The sequence below is a fragment of the Malurus melanocephalus genome, unplaced genomic scaffold (genome assembly GCF_030028575.1).
Source record: "Malurus melanocephalus ecotype Western Australia unplaced genomic scaffold, MMel_1.1 scaffold_371, whole genome shotgun sequence".
Classification (NCBI taxonomy): Eukaryota; Metazoa; Chordata; class Aves; order Passeriformes; family Maluridae; genus Malurus; species Malurus melanocephalus.
In genome coordinates, this window is record NW_026623603.1 from 490,694 (window position 1) to 515,510 (window position 24,817).

General features: G+C 51.0%; 2 protein-coding genes across 2 annotated transcripts; one reads left to right on the forward strand and one right to left on the reverse strand.

Annotated features, from left to right (window-relative positions):
• Positions 1-862: 862 nt before the first annotated feature.
• ECSCR (endothelial cell surface expressed chemotaxis and apoptosis regulator) lies at positions 863-20,661 on the reverse strand. Its single transcript, XM_057378712.1, has 11 exons — positions 20,523-20,661; positions 9,865-9,906; positions 9,274-9,324; positions 7,811-7,936; positions 7,302-7,355; positions 5,402-5,449; positions 4,734-4,832; positions 3,889-3,987; positions 3,258-3,294; positions 2,047-2,146; positions 863-1,527 (listed from the first exon to the last, which is right to left on the reverse strand). Exons 1-11 carry the CDS (start codon positions 20,572-20,574, stop codon positions 1,519-1,521), a joined length of 717 nt encoding a protein of 238 aa, XP_057234695.1. The 5' UTR covers positions 20,575-20,661; the 3' UTR covers positions 863-1,518.
• Positions 20,662-24,078: 3,417 nt separating this feature from the next.
• Positions 24,079-24,557, forward strand: SMIM33 (small integral membrane protein 33). Its single transcript, XM_057378713.1, has one exon. It carries the CDS (start codon positions 24,140-24,142, stop codon positions 24,530-24,532), a length of 393 nt encoding a protein of 130 aa, XP_057234696.1. The 5' UTR covers positions 24,079-24,139; the 3' UTR covers positions 24,533-24,557.
• The last annotated feature ends 260 nt before the right edge of the window (positions 24,558-24,817 follow it).

Here is a 24,817-nt window from a genome sequence, read left to right on the forward strand (position 1 = left end):
CACTGCAAGACATTTTCCCGTCACCTTCATCATTGCTAATGCTGTTGCTGGTTTCCCCTGATCCCACCTGTCAGGGACACCTTCCACTGTCCCAGGCTGCTCCAAGTCTGGCCTTGGACACTTCCAGGGATGGAGCAGCCACAGCTGCTCTGAGCACCCTCACTGYAAGACCCTCAAGGGCCTGTGGGAAGAAGGAGGCCAAAGGAAGAAAAACTAAAGCAGCAGTGAGATCCTATGGGATCTCAAAGGTCTGGGGAGATTTGTTAAAGCTTTACATTCACTAAAAACCTATTTTTGGTGCTCCTTGTGTGCAGTCACAGGTGTCTGGTATCAGGAGTCTGGGTTCGTCTAACTGGGAATAACTTGGGSTTTTGTGTTAAGCAAATTCACCAGTCTGGTGGACCTGAGTGATGGCATTTTGCTTTTCATGCATGTTACCAGAAAAGCTTAATTTATTAAAAAATTACTTATCAAAATAACTCATGCAGATGTTAAAGGCTGAAAGTGTGTTGGCTCTTAGTGGGAGCTGTGAAAACATTTTATTTATTTTGCTGAATGTTTCCTTGCCAGCTGCAAAGCACAGCTGCCTCTTGCAGTGCACAAGGGGATGCTGCTCTTCTGGTCTGCCAGGAAGCTCTGGGAAAGCAGTGGTGGAGATGATGGAAGCTCTCCTGGCACACTCAGGCTGATGGACTCCAGGAGCTGAAGGAGCTCAGCATTTTGCTTGTGACCACTCACTTAACACTGAGATAAACCCTGGTCTATTCAGGGACTTTGTTCCTTACACTTCAGTTGAGTTTTTGAGCAGGTGGGGAGATAATGATCTGCCTTCCCAAAGCGCCGTTATTAATAATAATAATAATAATAATAAAGTGCTTAAGATGGTAATTTGCATTTCAGCAGCACCTTTAATTCATGGCTCTCTGAATGCTTTGCAGACATGGATTAACAAGGCCTCACAACAACCCTGTGAGGTAGGTGGATATGACCATCCCCACTGTTGTGGGGACAATGAGGGTGCTGGGGATAAGGGGCTCGGAGCAGTCGTGCTGGGATTTGACCYACAACTCGGGCATTTAAGTCCCATCATGCCTTCAGCTTCAGATCAAGCTTTCCCAATGCACGGGTCTGGCTCGACGTGGGGCTACGCTGATTAACGAGCCCGTGACTGCCTGGCACACACTATAAAGGCCATTAATCTAAGGCAGCGTTTTATTAGYGGAGTAGATGGTGCCTTGGTGCTTCTTGCTGCTGGAATTACTGGAGTGTTTGAAGGCATATATAACTCTATAGAGTTAAATAATAACCACCGAGCATGGCAGGCTGTAACTGGAGAAAGCCCTTAGGCCCCAGGTGGGGAAGCTATGTAGGACACTACTGTAAATGTATTGATCAGAAAGGACATAATAATTTATATATAAAATCCACACTTGCTCTTTCCCCGAAGCCAAAAATAAAAGAACCTAGAAAGCCACTCCTCATTGTCACGTGTCAGCGTCAAGCTCTGGGCTCTTGGCTTCATAGCACCTGCCAAAAGAACAAAACGTGGAACATCAGCAGCCTGGTTGGGCTAGCAAAGGGACTAGAGCAATGTGTTCTGCCAGACTCAGTCTCAGGTTTAAAACAATTGGAAATTATGTGAATTCCTCGTGTGGGGTGGACCTGAGAGTCCTGATGGAATGGGCTTCAGTGACCTGTGGAGCAGGAGTGGGTGAGCTGGGCTGGAGGGTGAGACCTCGATACGTCACAGACCTCTTCATTTAATGACAAACCCCTCCAGCTCTGCAGCTGGATGTAGGGGATGTCCCATGAGGTAAACTTGGCACCTCGAGTTCAGCCAGATCAGATGAACCCGAGATGGGCACCCAAACTTTTTACCAGGCTCACTGGAGCCAGTTTGGACCTTGAGAAGTTTGATGACAGCTGTTTCCTGTTATATTTCTGAAGGAATAAAAGAGCAAAGAAACACCTGAGGCATGCTCTTAGCCAGCCAGGAAAATGACCCCCAGCTGACTCCCCAAAAAAAACAAGGCTGAAAAGGGAAACCTTTTCTGATGGGGGGTAGCTCATGCTGTTATTGGTGTTGATGTTCTTCATGGAGATCAGAGTGATGCTGTTCCCCTTCTGGCTCGTGTCTGCTGAGCAGCTGCCAAGGAGAGAAGGAGATATTAACTCCTCTGAGAAACAAGACAGGGAATCACAAAATCACAGAGTCACTRAGGCTGGAAAAGATGTGCWAGATCATYGAGTCCAGCCTTTGAGMAGTCACCACSTTGTCACCCAGCCCAGAGCACTGACTGCCATGTCCAGGCATTCCTTGGACACCTTCCGGGACAAAGTTTCATTGCCCCGAGCTGGAGGCAAACAGGCAAGGCTGAGGCTGGTACAGGGGACCAGGTTTGGCTTCCACTGCCCACTGAGCTGCTGTCCTAATACAGCCCCATCCTTAGTGAGTTACAAGCCTTAGGAAGGTGGAATTCCTCCTTTTTCCTATCCTGAGGGCTGTAAAGTGTATTCAGTATCAATGGAGACTTTGAGATCTGTGAGCCCTGAGCATTGTCGTCTCTTATGGCATGTTCTGCCTTAGTGGCTTCAGATCCCTTGGATCATGATTATTAAGGGTATTTGGAAACCATTGATGTTGATGCAAATTTGGTACCTAAATATTTACAGACTTGGCTCCCTGTGTCCTTTGTCCCTTTCCAAAGCAGGGTTTAGGAAACTATCAGATGGAAAAATAGGAACAATATGTTTTGGTCCCTTCCAGCTCTTGTTTCCTGCTGTTTTCCCACGTTCAGCCTCTCCTCTGCAGTAGCAGTGATGGACTGTGGGGTTCTGATGGACCATCCTCTGCCTCAGGCTTCACTTCCAAAGCTCTCTGAGCTGCRGCTTCCTTGTCCTGCTCTCGCTCGGTAACAGTAATGGAAGATATCTGAGATTGTTTTGASATTGAAAAACTCAAGTTTACACCTCAAGTCTGTATCTAGGCAAGGAAGAGAAGCAAACTGCTTTGGGAAGATGATGAGTCTTCTCAAATCTCAGTGCAGCTTGGAAATGAGGTCCCTAAATATACCTATTTCTCTATCAGAGGATGAGGTGTTATCAAAGCTGATATTTCTTTTCTGCCTCTCTCAAAGACATCTTGAGATGCTTCCTTTCACCCAAAATAACCAAAGCAGACTCTTTTCCTTGCTAAAATTAGCTCTGGGATAAAACAGGCACTCTCAATCAGATGTGGATAGCATGATCAGCCTTACCTCTCTGATACCATGGAGGTTCCTGGTTTCTGTTTGTCTGAGGGGAGAAAAGCAGTYGGTAATGTAGAGGTGAGAAATCATCCCAGCTAAGCCATAAAATAACTCAGCTCTAGTCAGAATTACCTTGTACAGGGATATAAATCAAATCTCAATTGGAGATTGGAGATATTGTGGGGGAAGCTTGGGAGTTGATTGGAGAAAATCCTTCAACCAAGGGGACATACAGGCAGGACCTGCTGGCCCTGCTGCCTGTTCACTCACCAGCACCCTTTGGGCTTTAGGAAGRTGTCTGCCTTGCTGCAGAGCAGCCTTGCCCTCTGCTGGGCACTGCTKAGTGGGAAATGGGATTCCTAGGCCAAAGGAGGGTCAAAGTCCATGACTTTTCTGGAAGAGCTGCCCACCTCTTGGAATTTGAGTGCCTTGAACTTGAGACCACGTCCAGAAGGGCAGGGCTGGGGTTCTAGCGAGGAAGTCACACTGCATTCCCAACTGCTCAATCCATGTTCCAGCCTGGCTTCAAAACCTCCCCACCACTGTGTAAGCTTTTCAAATGCATCCTTTAGGAATTGCCAGATCCACATGGAAGCTGGTGAGTTGTTCATGGGAAGTACAGATTCCCCCAGAAAAATACCTTCTGAGTCCTTGGAGTGGTTGCACTTGAACCTCAGGCTGACCACGCTGACCAGGATGATGACCACCACTATCAGGATAACAACAAAGCTAATGACACCTGGGGATGGAGGAGAGAATTGTCTGAGCAGCAGAGAGACTTTGACATCAAAACTTGGGTAGGAAATCAATATTTTCATTAATGTGAGTACGGTATGTAATATGCAGAGAAGCAAACAGTTGTTAGAGTGAATGGCTTTATCCTCTTGTGTTTTAACTTCAAAGGGCTTCTGATGAATACTTAATCAATAAATACTTAATTGATAAGGGAGTGCCAGGAGAGCAGGAATCAGSTGATTACACTGGGGATTGATAGGAATCAGTATGTTCTGGCTACAGTTGGTAAATCTTATCCCAAAAGCGTGTAAAGMCAGATAAATAAGTAATGTAGCAGGGAGAGACAAGCTAAAGCTGTGGGTGATGTTATCCATCCCGTAAACCACGTTTAGACACTTTAAATGCAGATTTGGTACTGATGTCAGGCCTCAATGAATCAAACAATTCTTTGCACAGGACATTTGTCTTGCTAAGAATCTCTCAGACTTAGAATCCTGGAATCATGGAATGGTTTGGGTTGGGAGGGACCTTAAAGCCCATCCCATCCMACCCCCTGCCATGGGSMAGGRMWMCYTYCMMYKKYCCMRGSTKSYYCMARSCCCMAWKKYCMRSCYKGSCYTKGGSMMYTYCMRGGRWYCMRGGGSWGSCMMMRSYTYYYYKGGSMMYCTGTGCCAGGGCCTCATGAAGTCCAAACCAGTGTGGCTTGGTGAAACAGAGCCTCTCCTCTCCCCAGATGGCACAAGAYCTTACCAAAAGCCGCCACTGTCAGTGGTGATTTCTCATCTGTCGGGCTGGGCTCGGGCACRTGGCTGGAGGAGTTCGGTGTTGGGGTGACAGGCTCTGAGGTGYCTATAGAGGGGAGAAAGGTAGATTTACATAGAAGTCTTTCTTCTAAGGCTGGGAAGAGGATTCCTAGCAATGTTAGAGGACCTAACTCTCACTTGCACATTTTTGAGGAGATCAAGTTCGGATCCTGGCCAAGCCCATCAATCTTAACAGCAAAGTGAGCAAAACCTGTGTGGAATCATTGCCTTGGTGGGGCCCCTTTTATGGACAAGCTAAGAACACCCAGTCCTTCTGGGACTCCAGGGAGGAAAATCAGCATGGCAGGTCAAGGTCAGCCCTGGCAGTGTGTTTGAGGGGAGATTTTGTCCTGGCTCCTTTCTTTTACAATTTTTCCTCACCTTTCCTGCTGTGACTCACACTTTCTGTTTCCAGGCTAAGAGATTGCCCTGAAGTGCTGCTTCTGCAGAGCTTTACAGGCTTTCCACGGGATAGATGGGATGTTCAGCACCCCTGGTATTTGTTGGCCATTCTCCATGCTGCCCTGAAGACAGCAGTATGATGGCCTCGCTGCTGGCTGTGGAGAAGAATATAAAATATGGAGCAGGAATCACCTCTCTGCGAGGAGGAAGCACCTTGAGTCACTGATGTCGTGGTGCTTTCATTCCTCATAGGATGCTGRCCTGCACAGAGAGACACAGAATGTGAGTCTTGATCTCCAGTGTCATCTAAGAACCAAAGCAATTAATTGGTACCTGGAGAGGAGAATGGATTCATAATAGTGCTRATGATACCTGGGAAACATGGAATTAATACTTGCACTCCGTACTGAAATCTTCCCACCAAACTTACTTTGTACTATTTTCCATGTCCAAATGGAAACCTAGGGAACCAAAATTCAAATGCCCTTCTATAAACTCCTTAGGGTCTGCAGTCCCAGGTGCAGGTTTGGGGCAGAAACAGCAAGGGAAGGCTGGAAGACTGCACTGTGAAGATTATATATTTGTTATAGCTCATAAACATAGAGATTTTAAAATAAATCTACTTAGGGGAAGAAAAGTTGCAGAATGTGGGTGTGGATTGACTGCTTGGCTTGTCCCTAGGACTTGAAATGAGTGGATTTGCTATCGTGGGTTATCTAGAAGTAACGAAACTCGTTTGAGTTGGGCTGACTTGTACACCATGTGTAGTCTAGTTGTGGCAGKAGAGGTTTGTCCAGTTCTCAGTGGGATAAATGGAGAATGTGAAGCTGCTTGGTTTGTGACAGCTGCTTCCAGTGCCTGTGCAAGGAAATGTAAARCCAGCCCGTGTGTTTCACTTGTACAGAGCAAGAACATCCTTTGCTGCCTCCAGGCTGTTGTTGAACAGCCAGAGTGTCTGCATTGACCTTAATGAGCAGCTACAGGCCCTGCCAGGAGACTAAAAGTGATACTGCAGAGCTTCAGAGGAACATGTTTAGGTCATGTAGGATTTTCTTCCCTGCTTTCCCATCCCCATCTTCCCTGCAGCAGCGTTGGCCAAAGGGATGTGAYGTCTGGAGAGATGTGCACAGCTCCTGGCACTGCCCTGGGGAGCAGCTGAACCTGGTCCTGTCCCACAGAAAACTCCCCAGTTTTGGAAGGTGATTTTTCCAAAAGCCAGAAGAAAAAGGAGAAAAGGCATGAAATAACCAATCTAACTGTTTCAGAAGCCACATGGAATAAAACAGTCTGGAGAAGCAGGGTCTGCTGCTGTACAGTTTCCTCTCCCAGTCACTGAATTCTTTATTTCATTATGAAATTGTTCTTCTAGGCAGAAACGATGGTTTGCTGAGCCTGGCATGGATACCCCAACCCTGGAAAAAGCTGGGTCTCACACAACAGGAGACCTGGCTTTTGGAAGCATCAGCATCTATAGTCAGAGATGTGTGGAACCTCTCAGTGATGAATCAGGGTTGGAATGAACAGCAATCTGCTCTGAGCAAAGTGCTCCTGGCTTTGCTGCACACAGCCATGCTGGGTGGGCATCTGTGTGGGCACAGCTGACCATGGGYTCCTGACCTTGCTCATGTTAGTCATCTGAAAGGTACTTGCAGAGGCAGAGCAGTTTCTTGACCATTGCAGATTTTTAAGGTTGAATTTTYAATGGGGAATCATCTGAGTTGTCAGATTTCAGTCGTCCAGTTTCTTGGATTCTGCTTTTATTCCCAGCAAATTCTTAGTGGATTCTCTAATTTGTGCTTACAAGTTTAAGGGTTAAGCAAATTGTCAAAAAGCAAAATTATATTTATTTAAAAGGATCCTAAAAGGGCTCCCTTCTCCTTAACATAGATCCATTGTTCAGCTGCTCAAGTTCATGCCAGCACAGGATGTTAAGAGCATTTGACCTTGTGTTTTATTACTGCTTATAAGGACACCAGATGTGATTTTGGGTGTTAATGGTGGTTCAACCCCCCAAAAATACTCGTGCTTAGATAACCTGTGTCATAAGAATGAAGCAAACTGATTGCCATGAAATTATCTGATCTTATTGTTACTCTACAAAAGGACAAAGTACCTTGAGGTGKTGGAGAAGGAGCTTCTGTGCTTCTGTTTCCACTGGACTTATCCTCTAGATAAAGAAAACATGGGAAAGGACAATTAACTTTTGAAACCACAAAAATTCCACTTTGGAGAGCTGTTGGGTGTCCATGGAGTAAAAGTCTTTGTTTGCATGGTACTTTCCCTCCAGACAAACATCAGGATTCCCAGTTAGCAAGGTGTGGAGTCAGTTAAGAATGTACCTGACAGGTGAGCTTGGGAGAGGGAGGCAGGGGAGACTGGAGCTCCTTTATTTGATAAAGCAYGATCTGGCTTCTCTGATATGGGTTTGGCCTATGCTTTTGGGGAGCTGGAATGAGCTGCTCTTTCAGCAAAGACTCAGAGAAATTCAATATTTGCAGAATTGCTGAATAACCAGCACAGTGTGGACTAGCCCAATATTCTGATGCCCGCAGTTTGGCATGGATAGGGAGGGAGGCACAAACAGATCCTGCCTGAGCAAATATTTGAGTTTTCCATCCTTACCTCGCTCAGTGGTTGCTGTCAGGGTTGTTGTGGTGGTGGGGGAGGATTTGGCTGTAGTCTGAGGTCTCACCTCACCCACAGAGGTGAGGCTCAGGTTGGTGGGTGGTGTTGATTTTACCGTCGGCTCTGTAGGGAAATTGTAGCATTACTKCAAAAAGTTCAGCTCAGAAACCACTTGGAGAGGGCAGAGCTATCACAAAGAGCCCTCAAACTCCTCGAGAGTTAGGATTAATCTGCTAGGGACAGCATGGAAATAGCCTTCAACCTGCTCAGAGTCAAGGAGCTCTTGTCCTTTGGAATTCGCTTTTGCTCTTTTCACTGCTGAGCTGGCAGAGCTCAGCAAACACATGGAAAAGGTCTGGGGTTTGTCTCTGCTTCTTTCCCTGCTTTGAAAAGTGAAGTGTTTTGTCACTGGACCCTTGAACTGCCTGGCACCCACGTGATCATTTCCTTGTGTTCTGAAATGCCAACTTTCACATTCCATTTCACTGAGAGTCTCTAAACACAAATAATTCAGCTCTTGAAGTGGTCCAGAGGCTCCATCCTCTGCCTCAACCTGCTACTCCAAACTGCACCCRATCCAGAGCAAGATGGGGGGGAAAAAGCTTTTAAAAATCCCTCTGCAAGGAAGAGTGGATCACTAGCTGGGAATTTATAGGCAAGTTCCTTGTCTAGACTTCTCTTGGCTTTCCAATAAATTGAGAAGAGGGTAAAAAAKGTTTCAAGGTTAGTCTGAGRTTTTYTTYCCCCTTTATCTAAATGTKTCACTGAAATACTAGAATTTAGAATGAAATCTCTTTTAAGTTCCTTTTTTTTTTCTGCAAGGCTTGCAAGCAGAAGCTGAGATCTTTTTGAGATCTTATTCTGTAATATTTTTGGTGTCCAAAAATACACCTCCTCTACTTTGGAGGAGTAGCTATGCTTAGATTTTTTTTTTCCTGAAGCATAGCAAGAAGAGATCTGTCTCCAGAGATTCCATGGACCCTAACAGATGTRGATCTGGAGCTGAAGAGATAATTTATTGTGTAATTAGTTTCCTGTACWTGTCACAGAATCATAGAAAGGTTTGKGTTSAAATGGATCTTAAAGAGCATYGAGGTTGGATGGGGCTTGGARCAACCTGGGATAGTGGAARGTGTCCCTGTCCTGGTGTCMCTGTCCTGGCAGGGGATGGAATGGGATGAGCTTTAARGTCTCTTCCAACACAAACCATTCTGGGATTCTATGATTCTACTCTATGATCATCTCATTTCCCCTATTCAATGCAGTGATTTCTTCTCCCCTGTTTTTGCTCACACCTGTGCCTYGATCCCTCTGGGGTGAGTTGGCTGGATCAGAAGCCCTGACACCACAACATTTCCTTCCTCCTCACCACTGTCCTCTGCACAGCCCCAACCTGTGGGCTGAGCTCAGAGCAGTTCCACACTGGGATGTCCCTGAGCTGCTCTCCAGCTGGGCGTTACCTGAGGTTTGGTTCTTTACTTCGGGGCTGTGTGTTGTAGGTTGGGATTGACCTGGAACACAAGCAGAGACACACAGGTGACATTTCCAGGTTGGTGGATCCCAYAGAGAGGGTTGAAGGGTGAGCCAGAAAGGGGCCATGGTAGCCAGCGAGAGCAGAAGGGGTGAGTGGCACAAGAGACCCTGAGGAGAGGGTTTGTCACTGGTGTGGCTGGAGGGACAAAAGAGATCTTGGCTCTGAGGATCCATAGATTCATAGCTGCTGGGAAACAGCTGGGGAAAAGGGGARCAAAGATGAGGCAGAATCCCTCTGCTTTCCCCAGGCTCCCTGGAACACAGCCTCACTCTGTTCCAGACAAAAACAAGCCAAGCCAAGTGACCCTCTGGGGCACAGTGCCCTTCATGAACCCTGGAAATCTGGGGGTGAATGGTAATGGATGGGRCAGGCAGAGGCAGGATCTGGGAGAAGGTCCCTCAGCAGATGGGAATTTTGAATCAGGTTCCCATTTGGGGGCTTTCCATTTGCATCCCCACATTTCCACATGCATCCACATCCAAACAGACCCATAAAGCACATCACAGCCCAGAGGTACCTGTTCCAGCAGGGGTGGAGGAGTTTGTGGAAGCTGTAGAACCTGAAAAAAAGAGCAGGAGTGTTAGTGTTGCTCAAAGGTGATGGTCATTAATGCTCTGCTCTTCTTGCTCTCTGTGTGGCTCCTTGGGTTTTCCTCATCTTGGAAYGACTTTGAAATACCRGGTTYCCCCAAAYRCATTWGCACAGAAGTAGTAACTGAGYCAGTAGTTACTGAGTGATACAAACWCTGAATGTGATACTATCAGGCTCTGAGTAAATCAGCACTGGAGTTTATCCAATTGGGATAAATGTCCTCTCTGCAGCTGAACCCTTTGGGTGGCCATAGAAATCCATGGGGTCATTCCCTCCCTGTCAGCTGTKTGCCTCAGCTCAGCCTTGGCAAGGAAGGGGGTGTGACCTGTGTGCTGGAGCTCTTCAAAGTTTTAAGACACATTTTGGACCCTTTGTTCCCTTGAGACCTTAAGGACTGGATGGATGAGGTTTGTAAAGGCTGCCAGGAGCTATTCTCCTCTCTGGGAGAGGAGATGGGACTGTTCTCTCTGTCCCATGTACTGGGATCCTGGGAAGCTGGCTGAAGCTGTGTGAGTCTGGAGGCAGCTGCAGCCCTCAGGAGCTGCCTTCCCTGTGGGGCTGGGTGATCCTGTAGGTCCAYGCAAGGCTGTAGGTGTTTCACTGAMTCAAATTCTTCAACTGAAAAGTTTTGTTCGCTTTTGTTTATTTGTTTGCTCTTCTTTTGGATTCATGACAAAGCATCCCTGCCCCAATCCCTCATATTGCATCTGTGTTTTCCTTGAGCCCCAGCTCCTGAAATCCTGTGCTCGTGGAATCAGAGCAGAACAGAATAGAAYAGAATATTTTGGGTTGGAAGGGAACTTTCAAGATCATCTAGTCCMACCCCAAGGGTTAGATGAGAAGCCAATTAAAAATGCTGCCCTTGAAAATGGGAGAAAGAAATGTCCCCCACTTGAGGACAAGACCTGGAAAATGTAAATACACTTTAAATGCTCCAATCAAACCCAGCTGGTTTAACTTTGGGAAGGTGACTTTGAGTCTGTCATTGCTGGAATGTACATCCTAATTGGGATTTTAAAGTGGTTATTGCTGATGACCCTGGTGCTCTCTGTGGTGAAGTTTAATGAAAGAAACTACATTTCAGGTACAGAAATCAGCGGAATTTGACTCCACTGGTGATCCATCTCACCGTAATCCCATGGGAGCTACAGGATTTGGACAGAAAGGGACAGCAGGGAAGGTTAAATCCTTCCAGTCCTCTCATGATGTCCCAGTGGTCTGTGGTGGCAAAAGTGCCTTTGCAGGGGATGCAGGGCAGAGCACAGCTAGGCAGTGCCAGCCAGGGCACAGCACTGTTTGTGTGCCTGTTTGCAGCCAGAGCCTGCCCCTCCTGGGGCAGCTGCAGCTCAGCTGCTGCTTCACATCTCTCCTGAGCCAGCCTGTGAGAGAGATCTTCTCCAGGCCCCTTTCTCACAACAGAGGGGACCAGACGCGTCTCAAACTGTGTAGCTCTGACCCATCTCAGACCTCCAGCCTCCAACACCCCATAATGGCTTCAAACCAAAAGAGAGCAGGTTTAGTTTGGATATTGGGAAGGGAATTGTTCCCTGGGAGGGTGAGGGGGCCCTGGCACAGGGTGCCCAGAGAAGCTGTGGCTGCCCCTGGATCCCTGGCAGTGTCCAAGGCCAGGCTGGACATTGGGGCTGGGAGGAGCCTGGGGTGGTGGAAGGTGTCCCTGCCCATGGCAGGGGTGGGATGAGATGAGTTTTAAGGTCCCTTCCAACCCAAACTGGTCTGGGATCCCATGATTTGATACCAGGAGCTGTAGGGTGATGTAGATGAACTTYGGAGTAGGTCCATGAGCTGCTGGTTCCTGGGGGAGGCTGAGAGCCCTGCAGGGATGAGGGTCTGGAAGGAGACCCTCAGCACTGAGTGTGGTTTTCCAGGACCTGGCTCAGAGCTCACMCTCAGTACCTTCTGATTGATCTCATTTTCCTCATGGAATTGCTTTTGAGCCATAATTGTTTTTGTATCTGAGGCTTTATGACAATGATCCCGGCCAAACAGGAAGTGTGTAGACCATGGTGAAGACATAATAAAATGTGGTCWGTTCCCACACACCATTTGGCTGTGAAAATCAGGCCGGACTTTTCAGACCTTTTCCACATTTTTCTCTTTTAATTTACTGGGCAGCAGGCTGGGAAAATTGTCCTGTTCAGTGCATGAAAAAGGAGACAGGATCAGATCTTTCATTATACAGAGAGGAAGGGACTGATTAGTTTTCTAAATCCATTTGGAGCAAGATCAGAAAACAAGGACCTTTATCTGCAGCAAGGAAAAGGGAGTCTGGGCAACAGGAACCTGCCTTAACACAAGAATAGTGGGGTGCTAGGAGCGATTGTCTTGGAAAATTTGTGGAATTTCCTTCTCTAGGAGTTTTGAAGAGCAAGTTAAAGGGGTGTCAGGGTAGTAAGAGACTGGGTTATGAGCAGCTGTATCATCACCTGCTAGATAAAAATATAATGAAGAAAAACCCAAATATTTTAGACATGTTTTCTCTTCTGAAAGAGGTAGAAATGCTTCTTTTGAGGAAGGGGAGATTCTGGATATGGTTTGCGAATGCCCTAAGATACTTTCTATAGTCAGCACAAAAAATAATGTGCTGAGATCATAATTGGGGGGGGCGTTAGTATCCTCCAGCAGCTGCCAGACTCAAACAGCTCCTGTTTCTCCAAAATTCCCTTGCAGGACCCCTTGTCATGTTTTCCTGTGGGGAGAAGTAGCTGTTTGTGACACTTTTAAGGAAATGTTCACAAGTGCTTCTTCATGCACATGGTATGAAATTCCTTATGCCTCTGGGTGTGAAATGGACATTTCCTCTTTCCTCATTCCTCATGGACAAATTCCTCATTCCTCTGGGAAGCACCCAGAATCACTGGAGACAGAGCTGCTGTCTGCACTTAGCCTTTGCCAAAGGAAAAGGGGAATGAAGGCTCTGAGCTGGCCTTTTATTCCACCATTTTTGGTGCAGATGAGGAGAAATCTGAGAGCTTGAGCACAGCCTCTAAGGGATGGGAGGAACCTGAGCGTGAGGGAGGTGAAACTGCACTGTCGTGCTATCCCTGATGGGACCATCCATGGGTGATTTCCAGTATCCCTGGCACTAGGACCAAGAACATTGTATTCAACACTTCCTTCACTGCAGCTCATCCTGTCACTGTGGGTCCCACTGGAGAACTTTGGAAGCTCTCTGTTTGCAAAACGAAACCTTGGGTTATTGTCAATAAGATGAAAAAGCCTTTCTTTTTTGCCCCCAGTGCTCCTGGAGTTCACAGGCTGAGTCAATGTTTGCCCTGCTGTGGAGAGGCCAAGGGATGGAGATCCCTTCTGGCATTTTGCTCCGGAATAAACGGCCCTGGCTTCTCTAAACACATCCACGCTTTATTTCAAAGTGGAGCAGGCCTGGCTCTGACTTCTGGCTGCTGCCGCTTGTTATGCCTTCCCTGCCAACTCAAATAAGCAAAAGTCCTGTTCTGTTGGGTGYTTTCTTTGGGGAGGGTGCTCAGCATCCTGGATCCCACAGGAGTGGGATGGATCTGTGCAAAGCAGGATGAGACCCAGCTCCCATTGTGGGGCCGGGCAGCAGGATGGGGWTGAACAAAACGCGCCACGCGTCGCGGCTCCCCACAGACATCCCAGGGGAATCTGGAGTTGGAAACCATTCCCTCCCGGCRCTGCTGCCAGCACAGAGAGCCCTGGCTGCATAAACAGCTCCCAGCAACAATGGGGACGCGGCCGGCGCAGCTGGAATTGCAATAAACATCAAAGCTCTTCCATGAGCATCAGCGCTGCCAAGGCGTTGGATGYGTGTTTGGGTGCAAAGGATTTACAGTGCCTGTGCAATCCCAGGTGGAAACTCGGGGCTGGCTGAGGGATTTACAATGGGAAATGTGACTTTCTGCTAGTGCTGTCATGGGAAAGTCCCGGGTACCCAGCAGAGCTGCAGGGCTGCAAGGAGCATGTCAGAGCTGTAGCTGCATTTTGCACTCAGTGCTTCCCGGTTAATTTTTCCAATGGATAAACAGGAGAATTTTGGATTTGTTATTTGCAGTAGTTCTTCTGGATGTGTCCATACTGGAAGCCTTTCCATTGAAACTTTCCTCATGGCAGCTGAGATATTCCCAGAGCCAGCAGCTCACCCCATTYGCTCCTCAGCACAAAAAGAGAGTGATGTCAACCAAAAGGTGAATTTTAGGTATTTCTGCTTTGGTATTATTTTTGGCAATTGTAGACATTTAAAGAATAGTTTTTCCATCTCCTCACCAAAGATAGGGATACTTTAAACCCCCAAACTTTGCCAGGGGCCTTGGGCCAGCTGTTGGAAAGGCTTCAGCAGGGTTTAGATCAGGCTCAAGACAGGCTTGTGCTGTCTACTCTGTGTTCATAGAGGGATGGAGTCACTGGGGAGGACTCCTGGCTCTGGTRTGGAATYCCAGGGACTGGTYCTGCCCACTCAGAACTGCTGATGGRGACAGACCATCTCTTCCCAGTGACRAGGAACCCCAGACTMCTCTTTTCCCTGGCAGTTCTGGGGGGATGTCCCACCTGCAGAGCYCATGGGGCAGTGCTGTCCCTCGGTGTCACCCTGTGCTTGAAAATGCTTTCAGAAAAGAGATACAGCAGCCTAAAAAYAGGCTTTTCAACTCATATATTGGCACTTCTGTCAGATGACCCATCACAAAAAAACCCACCAACCACTTAACACAGGTGCAGCCATTTCCTGGGTGGAACACAGTGGTAGTGAGCAATACCCCCAATTCTTAGAACTTCCACGTGGAAAAAAAAAAATCCTCTGTTAGGAAACCTGGAAAGCAGAGAGCTCAACCAAATATATTCCGTGCCTAAATAAAGTGTCTCTGCCTTRAGGGTCTCACAGCAGAACAGGTGGGGTGGGAATTGTGGAGGAGAGAGAGAAAAATGTTGTTCAGTGGGCCGGATAACTGACAGCCTCAATCAGGGCCAGATCCACAGAAGTATTCAAGTGTCTAATTCCCAAATGGCATGGGGGGATTGGCAACTCACTGCCAAGTGGTTCTGAATTGTAATGACTCAGTCAAAGTGTTATGGAAAGTTTAGAGAGCCAGGAATTAATCCCGGATCTCATCAGCAATTAAAATTAATCGTTGCCTTCCTCTGCCCGTCCTCAAGGGCTGGGCATCCTCTGCAAGCATCACGCTCCRTGCTCCTCTCTGGTGAACCAGTCTGGAAGCAGATCTTAGTGGGAGGCAATTAAAAACYGTTTGGATGCAGAAAACAACCCGGGAGACAAACAAAGCAGGGAAGCTGCGTGCGGAGCGGCTCGGCCACACCACCGTGCTGCCCAGGGCTGGCTTTCCGTGGTAAGGGGTTGTTGCTGGAAGGAAAACCAGCATGGCTTTTCTCCTGACATCCCCAACAATGCTCTCTGGGGAGCAGACACCTGCTCCACCAGGYTGCTGCTCCATCACCCTCCCAGCTGCTCACTGGTTCCAGTTTCCTCCTGACCTGCTTRTTTCAGAGCTCTGGTTTTGCTCCTGATTGTTTGCAGTGCTGGTGGTGTGGGTCCTGTCCTTCTCCTGGCTCTGCTGCTCCTCAGGTTTAGTGCTGGGTCTGGGATTTTGGAGGAGAAATCACTCCATGCCCAGTGCAAATGGRGGGACCACCTAACCAGGTGCAATTGCAGCCTGTGCTTTTTCCCTACCTAAAGTTTCAAATAATAATGTTATTTATTAGCAGAACTCACAGCACTTTACAGAGGAGACTTTCCAAATTTCCCCCCAAASTGATTATTCTTTGCAGTAATTCCAAGATTCCCCAGGTTCTTTTGAGTGTTGTGGTGTTCCTGAACCACCAAGCAGGAATGTGACCTGCTGGGACTGGTTCTGGAGACAAGGTGTGAGAGGGGCTGGTGATTTAGGGATTTCTCATAATTCCTGTTCTTTCTGCTTGCTTTTCTTCAGTGTCCTGGCTTGAGTGCCCGAGGAGGAGATGAAAGATGTTCCTGCCTGGAAGTGGTTCAGTTCTGGGCTCTGTGCAGCTGCTCCTCAGGTGCTGAATCTCACAGTAAGCAACAGCCACAGAGCAGGGAATGCATCTTGGCCTGGCAATTCATCTGAGTTCAGATTTTAGGTGAGTGCCCCTGGTGATATCATCCTGGTTTTATTCCAGATTTCATAACTCTTTATGCATCCCCCAGTGTGGCCAGCAGGGGAGAGGGGGATTCTTCCTCTCTGCCCTGCTCAGGTGAGACCCCCCTGCAGAGCTGCCCCAGCCCTGGAATCCAACATCAGAAGGACCTGGAGCTGCTGGAGCCAGTTCAGAGGAGGCCACGGAGCTGCTCCCAGGGCTGGAGCCCCTCTGCTCTGAAGCCAAGTTGAGAGAGCTGGGGGTGCTCACCTGGAGAGGAGAAGGATCCAGGGAGAGCTCAGAGCCCCTTCCAGGGCCTAAAAAGGGGCTCCAAGAGAGCTGGAGAGGGACTGGGAACAAGGGATGGAGGGACAGGACAAGGGAGAATGTCCTTAACTGAAGGAAGCCAGATATTGGGAAGGAATGTTCCCTGGGAGGGTGGGGGGGGCCCTGGCACAGGGTGCCCAGAGAAGCTGTGGCTGCCCCTGGATCCCTGGCAGTGCCCAAGGCCAGGGGGGACATTGGAGCTTGGAGCACCCTGGGACCGTGGAAAGTGTCTCTGCCCATGGTGGGGTTAGGATTGGATGAGCTTTAAGTTCTCTTCCAACCCAAACTGTTCTGTGATTCTCTGATTGATGGAAGAGGTCATTTTATTATCCCCATTTCATACCTGGGGAGAACAAGGCAGGGGAGTGTCCCATGGCTGTGACAAGTGACAGATATAAAACCCAGTGCTCCTTTATCTCCATCCAGTGTCTCATCAGCTGGGACATGTTTCTCCCACATTTCTAATCACACTGATTTCTGTGTGATTTGAAGATTTTTAGCAGCTCCAGGGTCACTTCTCACTAATGTATGAGAGGAGCTTGTTGAATTGCACGTGTGGAGCTATGCTGGCCTCAGGAGCATTCTGAGCCTGCAGCTGTGCCTGCTGGTGGTGGAAAAGGTGGAGGAGACCCCCCTTGTGATCCTTCTCCTGCCCAGAGCGAGGAGTGGGTGCCCTCAGTGCCAGCCCTGATTGGCCTGGGCTGTGGATGGACACACTCCACACCTTTGTGGACCCCCACAGCTCCACATCTTTGTGGACCCCCACAGCTCCACAGGAGCTCTCTGTGCCTCCTCTTTATTCACGGTGGTAAACCCAGGCCACAAGCTTTGCTTCCATACCCTGATGTCCCTGTCCCATCCCTGTGTCCCAGACAGCAAAACCTTGCTCTCAGGGACCTGGCCCCAAGGCAGTGATTTCTCATGAACAAGAGGGTAAGAAGTACTCCCCAACCTGTGAAATCCAACTGCCAGTGAGATCAAACCAAGATTTAACCAAATCCCTGCTCCTTCATCAGATTTATAGTAAGTTGAGCTACAACATTAGGGGCAAAGTCTCCTTAAACTTTTATAACCCCAAAAATCCACAGCTACAGACACTGGAGGGGTCTTTGCTCCTTCTGCTGTGCTGGGGTGATTCTGGTGAGAGAGAAAGCAGCCACCCAGCCCTTCAGTCTGTGACAAAGACCAAATAATGGAATCCCAGACCAGTTTGGGCTGGAAGGGTCCCTAAAGCTCATTCAGTTTCCATGCTCACCATGGGCAGGGACACCTCCCACTGTCCCAGGGTGCTCCCAGCCCCAATGTCCAGCCTGGCCTTGGGCACTGCCAGGGATCCAGGGGCAGCCACAGCTKCTCTGGGCACCCTGTGCCAGGGCCTCCCCACCCTCCCAGGGAACAATTCCTTCCCAATATCCCATCCATCCCTGCCCTGTGGCAGTGGGAAGCCATTCACCCTTGTCCTGGCACTCCATCCCTTGTAAAGAGTCTCTCTCCATCTTTCCTGTAACTCCTTCAGACACTGGAAGGACTCAATGAGGCTACCTCAAAGCTTTTCCAGGCTGAACAATCCTGATTCTCTCAGCTTTTCCACATGGTGGAGCTTCTCCATCCCTCTGMCCATCCCAGTGCCTGCTCCAGACTCACATGGGAGCTTCTCCCTTGCCAAGGTGGTCGGGTCATGCCAGGGGGCTCCTCTGAGAAGCAGAGCCAGGAGAGCTCCCAGCTGGGGTGGGCCTGGGGCCTTTGCTGGTGCTACACAACCACAGCTCCCCTCTCTAGCCTGGTTTCCCAGCAGGAGCATTCCTGCCTTGGGACACCAGCACTGCCTCCTGCAAGGACACCTGTTGTTGACTCACCTAYTGTAAATGGGACATAATTCCTGGAAGCAGATCTGCAGAGTCATCCCAGGGGTTTCATGTTACCGAAGGGAGCAGCTTGTTGTGTGAACAAACATTTCACCAAACCACCTCCTGCTTTCTCTTCCTTGTTCACCACCTCCTGCTTTCTCTTCCTTGTCTCACCCTTCACTGAGGAATTTGCTTTAGGATGCCCTGGTTTGGGGATGCAAGTCTGGAATCTGGTGCCTGTCCTTTAGCTGCACCCCATCTTTTTGATTCTATTGAAAACAGATCTCAAAGCACACCTCTGGTTTTGAAATACCAGATTTCTCCTGGCATTATCCATCCACAGGTTGCGGCACAGATAAGGAGAGCAATGGATGGAACAACAACAGTGGGAAATCCTGCTGGATTTTCATCAGCTCTGAGGAGGAATTTTTTCAGTGGAAATCTTTTGTCTGGTAAACGCCTGCCCATTGTAATGGAAATTGTCCATAGGAAGAGGTTTGTTTGGACAAATTTTCTGCTAAGTGTTTCTGGGGGGAGGAAAACCRAGTTGGACATGTTCCAGACCTTCTCAATTAAACAATTTCAAAATAATAGCTTGAACCTCACTTTTTTGAACCTCCCTGCAGAAATAACCATGAGAACAGAGAAGTTTAATTTAAGAAATGATAAATTGATAAATACTGAATTTGTATTCAAAAGCAGGCAAAAGCAAGAAAGGCCTATGTGGAAACAGGCATGTGTTAGTGTCCAATCCGAGCTAATTCTCTCTCTCCTCAGGGTTATCTCAATCTCCCCCTGGGCAGGGAGCCTTGTCCAGAGCCCTTATTTCCCTTTTCCATCTGCCTGTGTGCCAGGAAACCAGCAGCATCACAGACCAGATATGCCCCTCTCACTAAACTGCTATTTGCCTTGTGCAGGAGCTTCCCCCAGGGGCTGCACCACCTGAGGGACTTGCTGTAAAATTAAAAATGAAATGAAAAAGCCATTTCAGAGCTGTTGGATCAGTGCAGAGAGGAAGCCAGGACACGTTCAGGGGAAGGCCGCTGGTTTGGGAGTGGTGTGATGGTGCTGTGACCTTGGAGTCCCTGTCCCCTGATTTTGGACAGGTGGCTTGGAGAGGATAGAGTGATGCTCTCAGGCCTGAAKGATGGAGGATGGCATCCCATCCACCTGAAGCTGCAGCAGCCAGGTGCTCCTGGGAGCTGGAATTCCAGGCAGTGCCTCTGAGTCCTGCTCTGTGAATCTTGGTGTGCTGCAGCCCAGCTGGGGAAGGGGCCTGACCCCCTCTGCTGCATTCCGGTCCCATAAAAACCTTCCAAGCAGTTTGAAGAGGAAAAACGGCATTCTGAGTGGGCATGAAGGAGTGTCACAGGGTGGCCAAGGGGCACAGAGCCTCTTGGTGAGATCCTTGATCTGATCCCAGGCACACCCAATCCCCCTCTGCTGAAGGCAGCAGYGTTGCCCTCTAATGAAGAGAGAAATTTTCCCATCCACCTGCCCTTATTTCTTGGAATTATCCAGCTACAAACTGAATTGGTTTCTATATTCTATGGAATGAGATGATCTTTCCTTTCCAACACAAACCATTCTGTGATTCTCTGCCTTTTAAAAAGCCCATTATTAGCAGCACAGTGGCTGTAACCCGAGGCAACTTCCATGGTTTAATGATAAAACCTYGGAGCTGGAGACACATTATTTTATATTCCTTTGAATGTATTACAGCTCCCAGCTACTACAGCTGTCAGCAAGGCAAGAGGTGCCTGACAATGCYGGCAAAAGCAACCTGTCATCCTTTGGAGCAGGAAACCAGCTCCTTCATCCCACACCTCGACYCGCATGGCAAAGAGAAGTTAAAGCACAATTACCCCAAAGCAGCAGAATTATTACAGCAAGGACGAGGTGTGCTCTGCACGAGCCTCACACATGGGCTTTGYATTTGTATTAATGAGAGGAAAAAGTACAAATAGTCATGGAAAAAATATTTTTGAGGAAAACAATGTTCTGTACTTTTAAGCATTCTGCTTTTACACTAATTTGACAAAAGCCACTTGCTACAAATGCCTCGGCATCGCAGCCCYCAGCAGAAACACTCCTTTCATTAACCAGGAAACAAATTTTTGTATTCCAGCACCGCTGAACAAACCCTGCAAACTCGACAAAGCCCCATTTTTCCTGACAGCCTGACTCCTGCCACCCCTGAGCAGCCTCTGCCTGGCTCCCTTTGGAGCCCCCCGTGGAATGGAGCCCCCCAAATCCCCCCGTCCAGGAGCGCCTGGTGCTCCCCAGGCTGTGTGGAGCAGCTCACCTGGGAGCAGCAGGAAGAGCCAGAGCAGTGGATGGCCGGACAGGAGCAGCATCTCCGCGGTGCTTTGTGGCTCACGGAGCCTCTGGCCATCCCGGGAGGGACGGGGAGCAGCGATCTGCCTGCCTGGGCTGACTCTCACCCGGCTTCCTGTCGAAGAATAGAAGGAAACGGGCTGAATTCACAGGGGAACTGTGTTTTTCAGCCCATTATGGCCGGGGAGGATGTGAGCCATCGCTTACCGRCGGCAGAGGAAACCTCGCCGAGCTGTGCTGTGCTTTCGGCTGCCATCACCGAGGGATGCCCTGCTCGGGGCCCCAGGAGCTTCCTGATGGGGCTGGGGATTTTTGGGAGATGTTTTGTGTGTGGTAGGATGTGTCCCACAGATTCCATCCCCCCACTTCAGCCCTGAGGGCTGTGTTGAGCCTCCMTGGGGTTGGTGCTGTTGGAGGAGCCTCTCCCCCACCTGAGAGGGGGTTTCTTGTACAACCCCGAGGAGTTTCAGAATAGCTGCTCCTTGTGGGGCCAGGGTAACTCAGCAGYTGGGTCTGCCCTGTAGCCTGTGCCTTGCTGGGCAGCTCCAGCCAGTCTGGGCAGTGGGATATGCCAACTTTGGGATGGTGGCTTTGGGATGCTGGCTGTGGGATGCTGTCCTTCAGGCAGCACTGCCTCCCTCTCTGCAGGACACACAGAACATCTGGGCTTTGMCCCACCCCATCCCCAGTTCCTTGAGAAGGGGAGGAACTGGACAACTGGGCTGGTTCTGCCCCCATCCAGACTGAGRGGTTCAGGAATTTGGATTTTGGCTCTGGCCTTGTGATGTGCTGGTYGTGTCTGCCCTGGTGTGAGCTCCAGGGGTAATGATTTATCCTGTGTGGGATGGGAATGGGTGTTTGGGGGAGGAGAAGGGTTTTAATGTCCCCACGTGGGACAGGCCCCGCTGTCTGCCTCTCTCGGGTCGGCAGTCAGGGTGCAAAGCCACAGGAAAAAGGAAAAATCTGGTCCAGCCCCTCCCACAGCCCCCCAAAAGCCACAGAGCCTCAGCCCCAGGCAAAGGGGATTCTCCTTTACTGCATGGAGTGTCTCAAGGATGTCCTGTGCTGCCAGCCAGATCCCACAGCTGGGACTGCAGGGGTGATCCCCTGGGCATGGTGCAGCTCCTCGTGTTCCGTGGGWCCCTTCCAACCCCTCCAGCCCCCAGGAACACCAGCAGGCCCGAGGCTGGCGGCCTCCAGAGCGGCCTTTGCGGGAACAAACCCCTGGCAGCAGCCCCCCCATCCTTTTGTCCCTCGCACAGATGTGACGCTCAGAGATTATGCTGTAGATTAAGGTTTTACTGGATCCTGAAATGAGTGCAAATACCCAGAAGCTCTCACATGCAGTCAAATCTCTTCTGGATGCTCGGCTGGATGGTGGGAAAGGCATCTCTCACCCCATCCTTCCCACGTGAAGGAAGGACAGAGCGCAGATATTCACCCCAGACTGCCTGCTGAGAGCCTGCAGGTAAGAGCCGTGGTGTTTGGGGGTGCAAGGGTGGGGAGATGTGTTTTGTGAAGGCTAAAACTCCAGGGAATCCATGTTTTCTGCTCCGAGATGAGCTCAAGGTCACTCCCAGCAGCAGAGGGTCAGACACACAGCACTCCTGGGCCAGGAGGATGTAGCTGGGTGCAAGGTGATGGCCTGGAGGGTGCCCCTGCAGTCTGGTGGCGTGTCAGGGGAGGAATGTGCCAGCCCTGACCTGCCTGTGACCCCCAGCAGGTCAGACAATCACTCAAGCTGGAAAAGCCTCCAAAATCATYGAGTYCAACCAMGGGACTGGAGGTCCAGAGCATCCAGAGCTCCCCATGGCCTCACCCCCGCGTTGGGCTGGCAAAGGTTCCTTGTACAGCAGCGGGACCCCCGGCAGGGACAGCCATCCCTGGGGCTCTGCCATTCCCGGGGCTCTGCCATCCCTGGTGCTCTGCCATCCCCAGGGCTCTGCCATCCCTGGTGCTCTGCCATTCCCGGGGTTCTGCCATCCCCGGGGCTCTGCCATTCCTGCAGCTCTGCCATCCCTGGGGCTCTGCCATGCCCAGGGCTCTGCCGTCCATGGGGCTCTGCGATCCCCGGGGCTCTGCCATCCCTGGGGCTCTGCCATTCCTGGGGCTCTGCCATCCCCAGGGCTCTGCCATTCCTGGGGCTCTGCCATCCCCAGGGCTCTGCCATCCATGGGGCTCTGCGATCCCCGGGGCTCTGCCATCCCCGGGGCTCTGCCATCTCTGGGGTTCTGCCATTCCTGGGGCTCTGCGATCCCCAGGGCTCTGCCATTCCTGGGGCTCTGCCATCCCCAGGGCTCTGCCGTCCATGGGGCTCTGCGATCCCCGGGGCTCTGCCATCCCCGGGGCTCTGCCATTCCCGGGGCTCTGCCATCCCCGGGGCTCTGCCATTCCCGGGGCTCTGCCATTCCCGGGGCTCTGCCATTCCTGGGGCTCTGCCATCCCCGGGGCTCTGCCATTCCCGGGGCTCTGCCATCCCCCGGGACAGGGCCCTGCCGGCCGGGGCTGCGTGGATCCACTTTCCCGGGCTGTGCAAAGAGCTCACGTGTAGAAGGGGCATTTTTTACATCTGTTTCTTCGCCGCCTTAGATTTTCACGCCACGCCGGTGGCAGGAGGGAGGTTTCTTGCAGCCGAAGGGGGGAGGGTGCCTCTCCCCAGACAAAAGAGCCCTTGTCCCGCCCTGGGGGACAGCAGGGTCGCTGGGCGAGGGCAGGGGCGGCAGCGCTGATGTGGCAGCAGGCAGGGATGGGAGCAGCGCTGCCCTCGGGACGAGCCGGCGCTTCCTCGTGTGTCCCGGGSAGCCCCGGCGGCTGCGGGGCCGGGGAGTGACGTGGCAACTTCCGAGGTGAGGCTGCCTGCACCTTCACCACAGCCAGCCCGCGGCTTCCCTTGCTCGTCCCGCCGGCAGCTGCCCAGCCCCGCCGCTGGAGACGATGATTCCCAGGCAGCAGGGACGCCCAGGTACCCCGCGGGGCTGCGAGGGCTCTCCTTCCTTCCCTCCTGTCCCCATCGCCCCCTGCTCCCACCCGTGCTGGCCCCCACGGGATTCTGCCTCTGGAGAGGGAACCACTCACGGGCTTGGGTTCCCCCGGGAGGTCCCTGTGGGGTTTGGTCCTGGAAAGCACCGTGAGGCTGGGGGCGGACAGGGGAGGGCAGAGGGCTCCCCACGAGATCCAGGTGCAGTCCGAGGGTGCCCAGGACAAGGGGATGTGGGGCATTGCCTCATCCCACAGCCCCAGACTGGGTTAGCCACCAAAATGTGCCCTGCCCTGTGAGCCCGAGGGAGGGACCACGCACGGAATCATCCCATTCCCTGGGAGCATCCCATTCCCTGGGAGCATCCCATTCCCTGGACCATCCCATTCCCGGGACCATCCCATTCCCTGGACCATCCCATTCCCGGGACCATCCCATTCCCTGGACCATCCCATTCCCGGGACCATCCCATTCCCGGGACCATCCCATTCCCTGGTAGCTTCAAGTGCAGGCAGGAGCTGCAGGCTGGAGGGCAGGACATGAGGACAGGGATGGGCTCCGCTCGGTGTTCACTGCCGTGTCCCTGCCGCAGGTGACCCCGCTGAGCCATGAACGCCTCGGTGGCCAGCAGCCAGCTGAGACAGCCCGAGCTCCAGGACGGGGCCGCCGTCACTCCCGTCTCCATCATCAAGAGCGTGACCAAGAGATCGGATGCGCTGCCTGTGATCGCGGTGATCGTGGTGGCCTTTGTGCTGCTGGCCGTGCTCATCGTGCTGGCGGTGCACTACGGTCCCCAGCTGCGAACAGTGCAGATCACCCTGCGCCACGAGCCCCTGCCCCAGCACATGGACGGCGTGCTGCTCACCGACTGGAGGCTGCGCCATTCCTGCGGGAAGCTGCCCGCCATGGACTCGGCTGGAGCCASCTGCCACTGCTCCTGCAGCCATCACCTTCCCCATGGCAGCGCTGAGCCCAATGTCATCGAGATCACCTACCTGTGACACGGCCCTGGGCCACTGGGGCGGCCTCAAGTGATGTGTCCCACTGGAAAAGCGGTGGCTGGGACGTTACGGCTTCCTGGGACTCACCGCTTCCCATGCGTGGAGACTGTCTCCCCAGAACCGTGTCCGGCCCCAGGAATGCTCAGCCAGGAGGTTCAGGGTCACTGCACTGACCACGGGGGCTGCATCACCCCAGGACTGTATCCAGCCCCAGGATTGCTCAGCCAGGAAGTTCAGTGACCCCCAAAATTCCAGCCTGGGGGGTGCTGCTATCCCCAGGCAGGA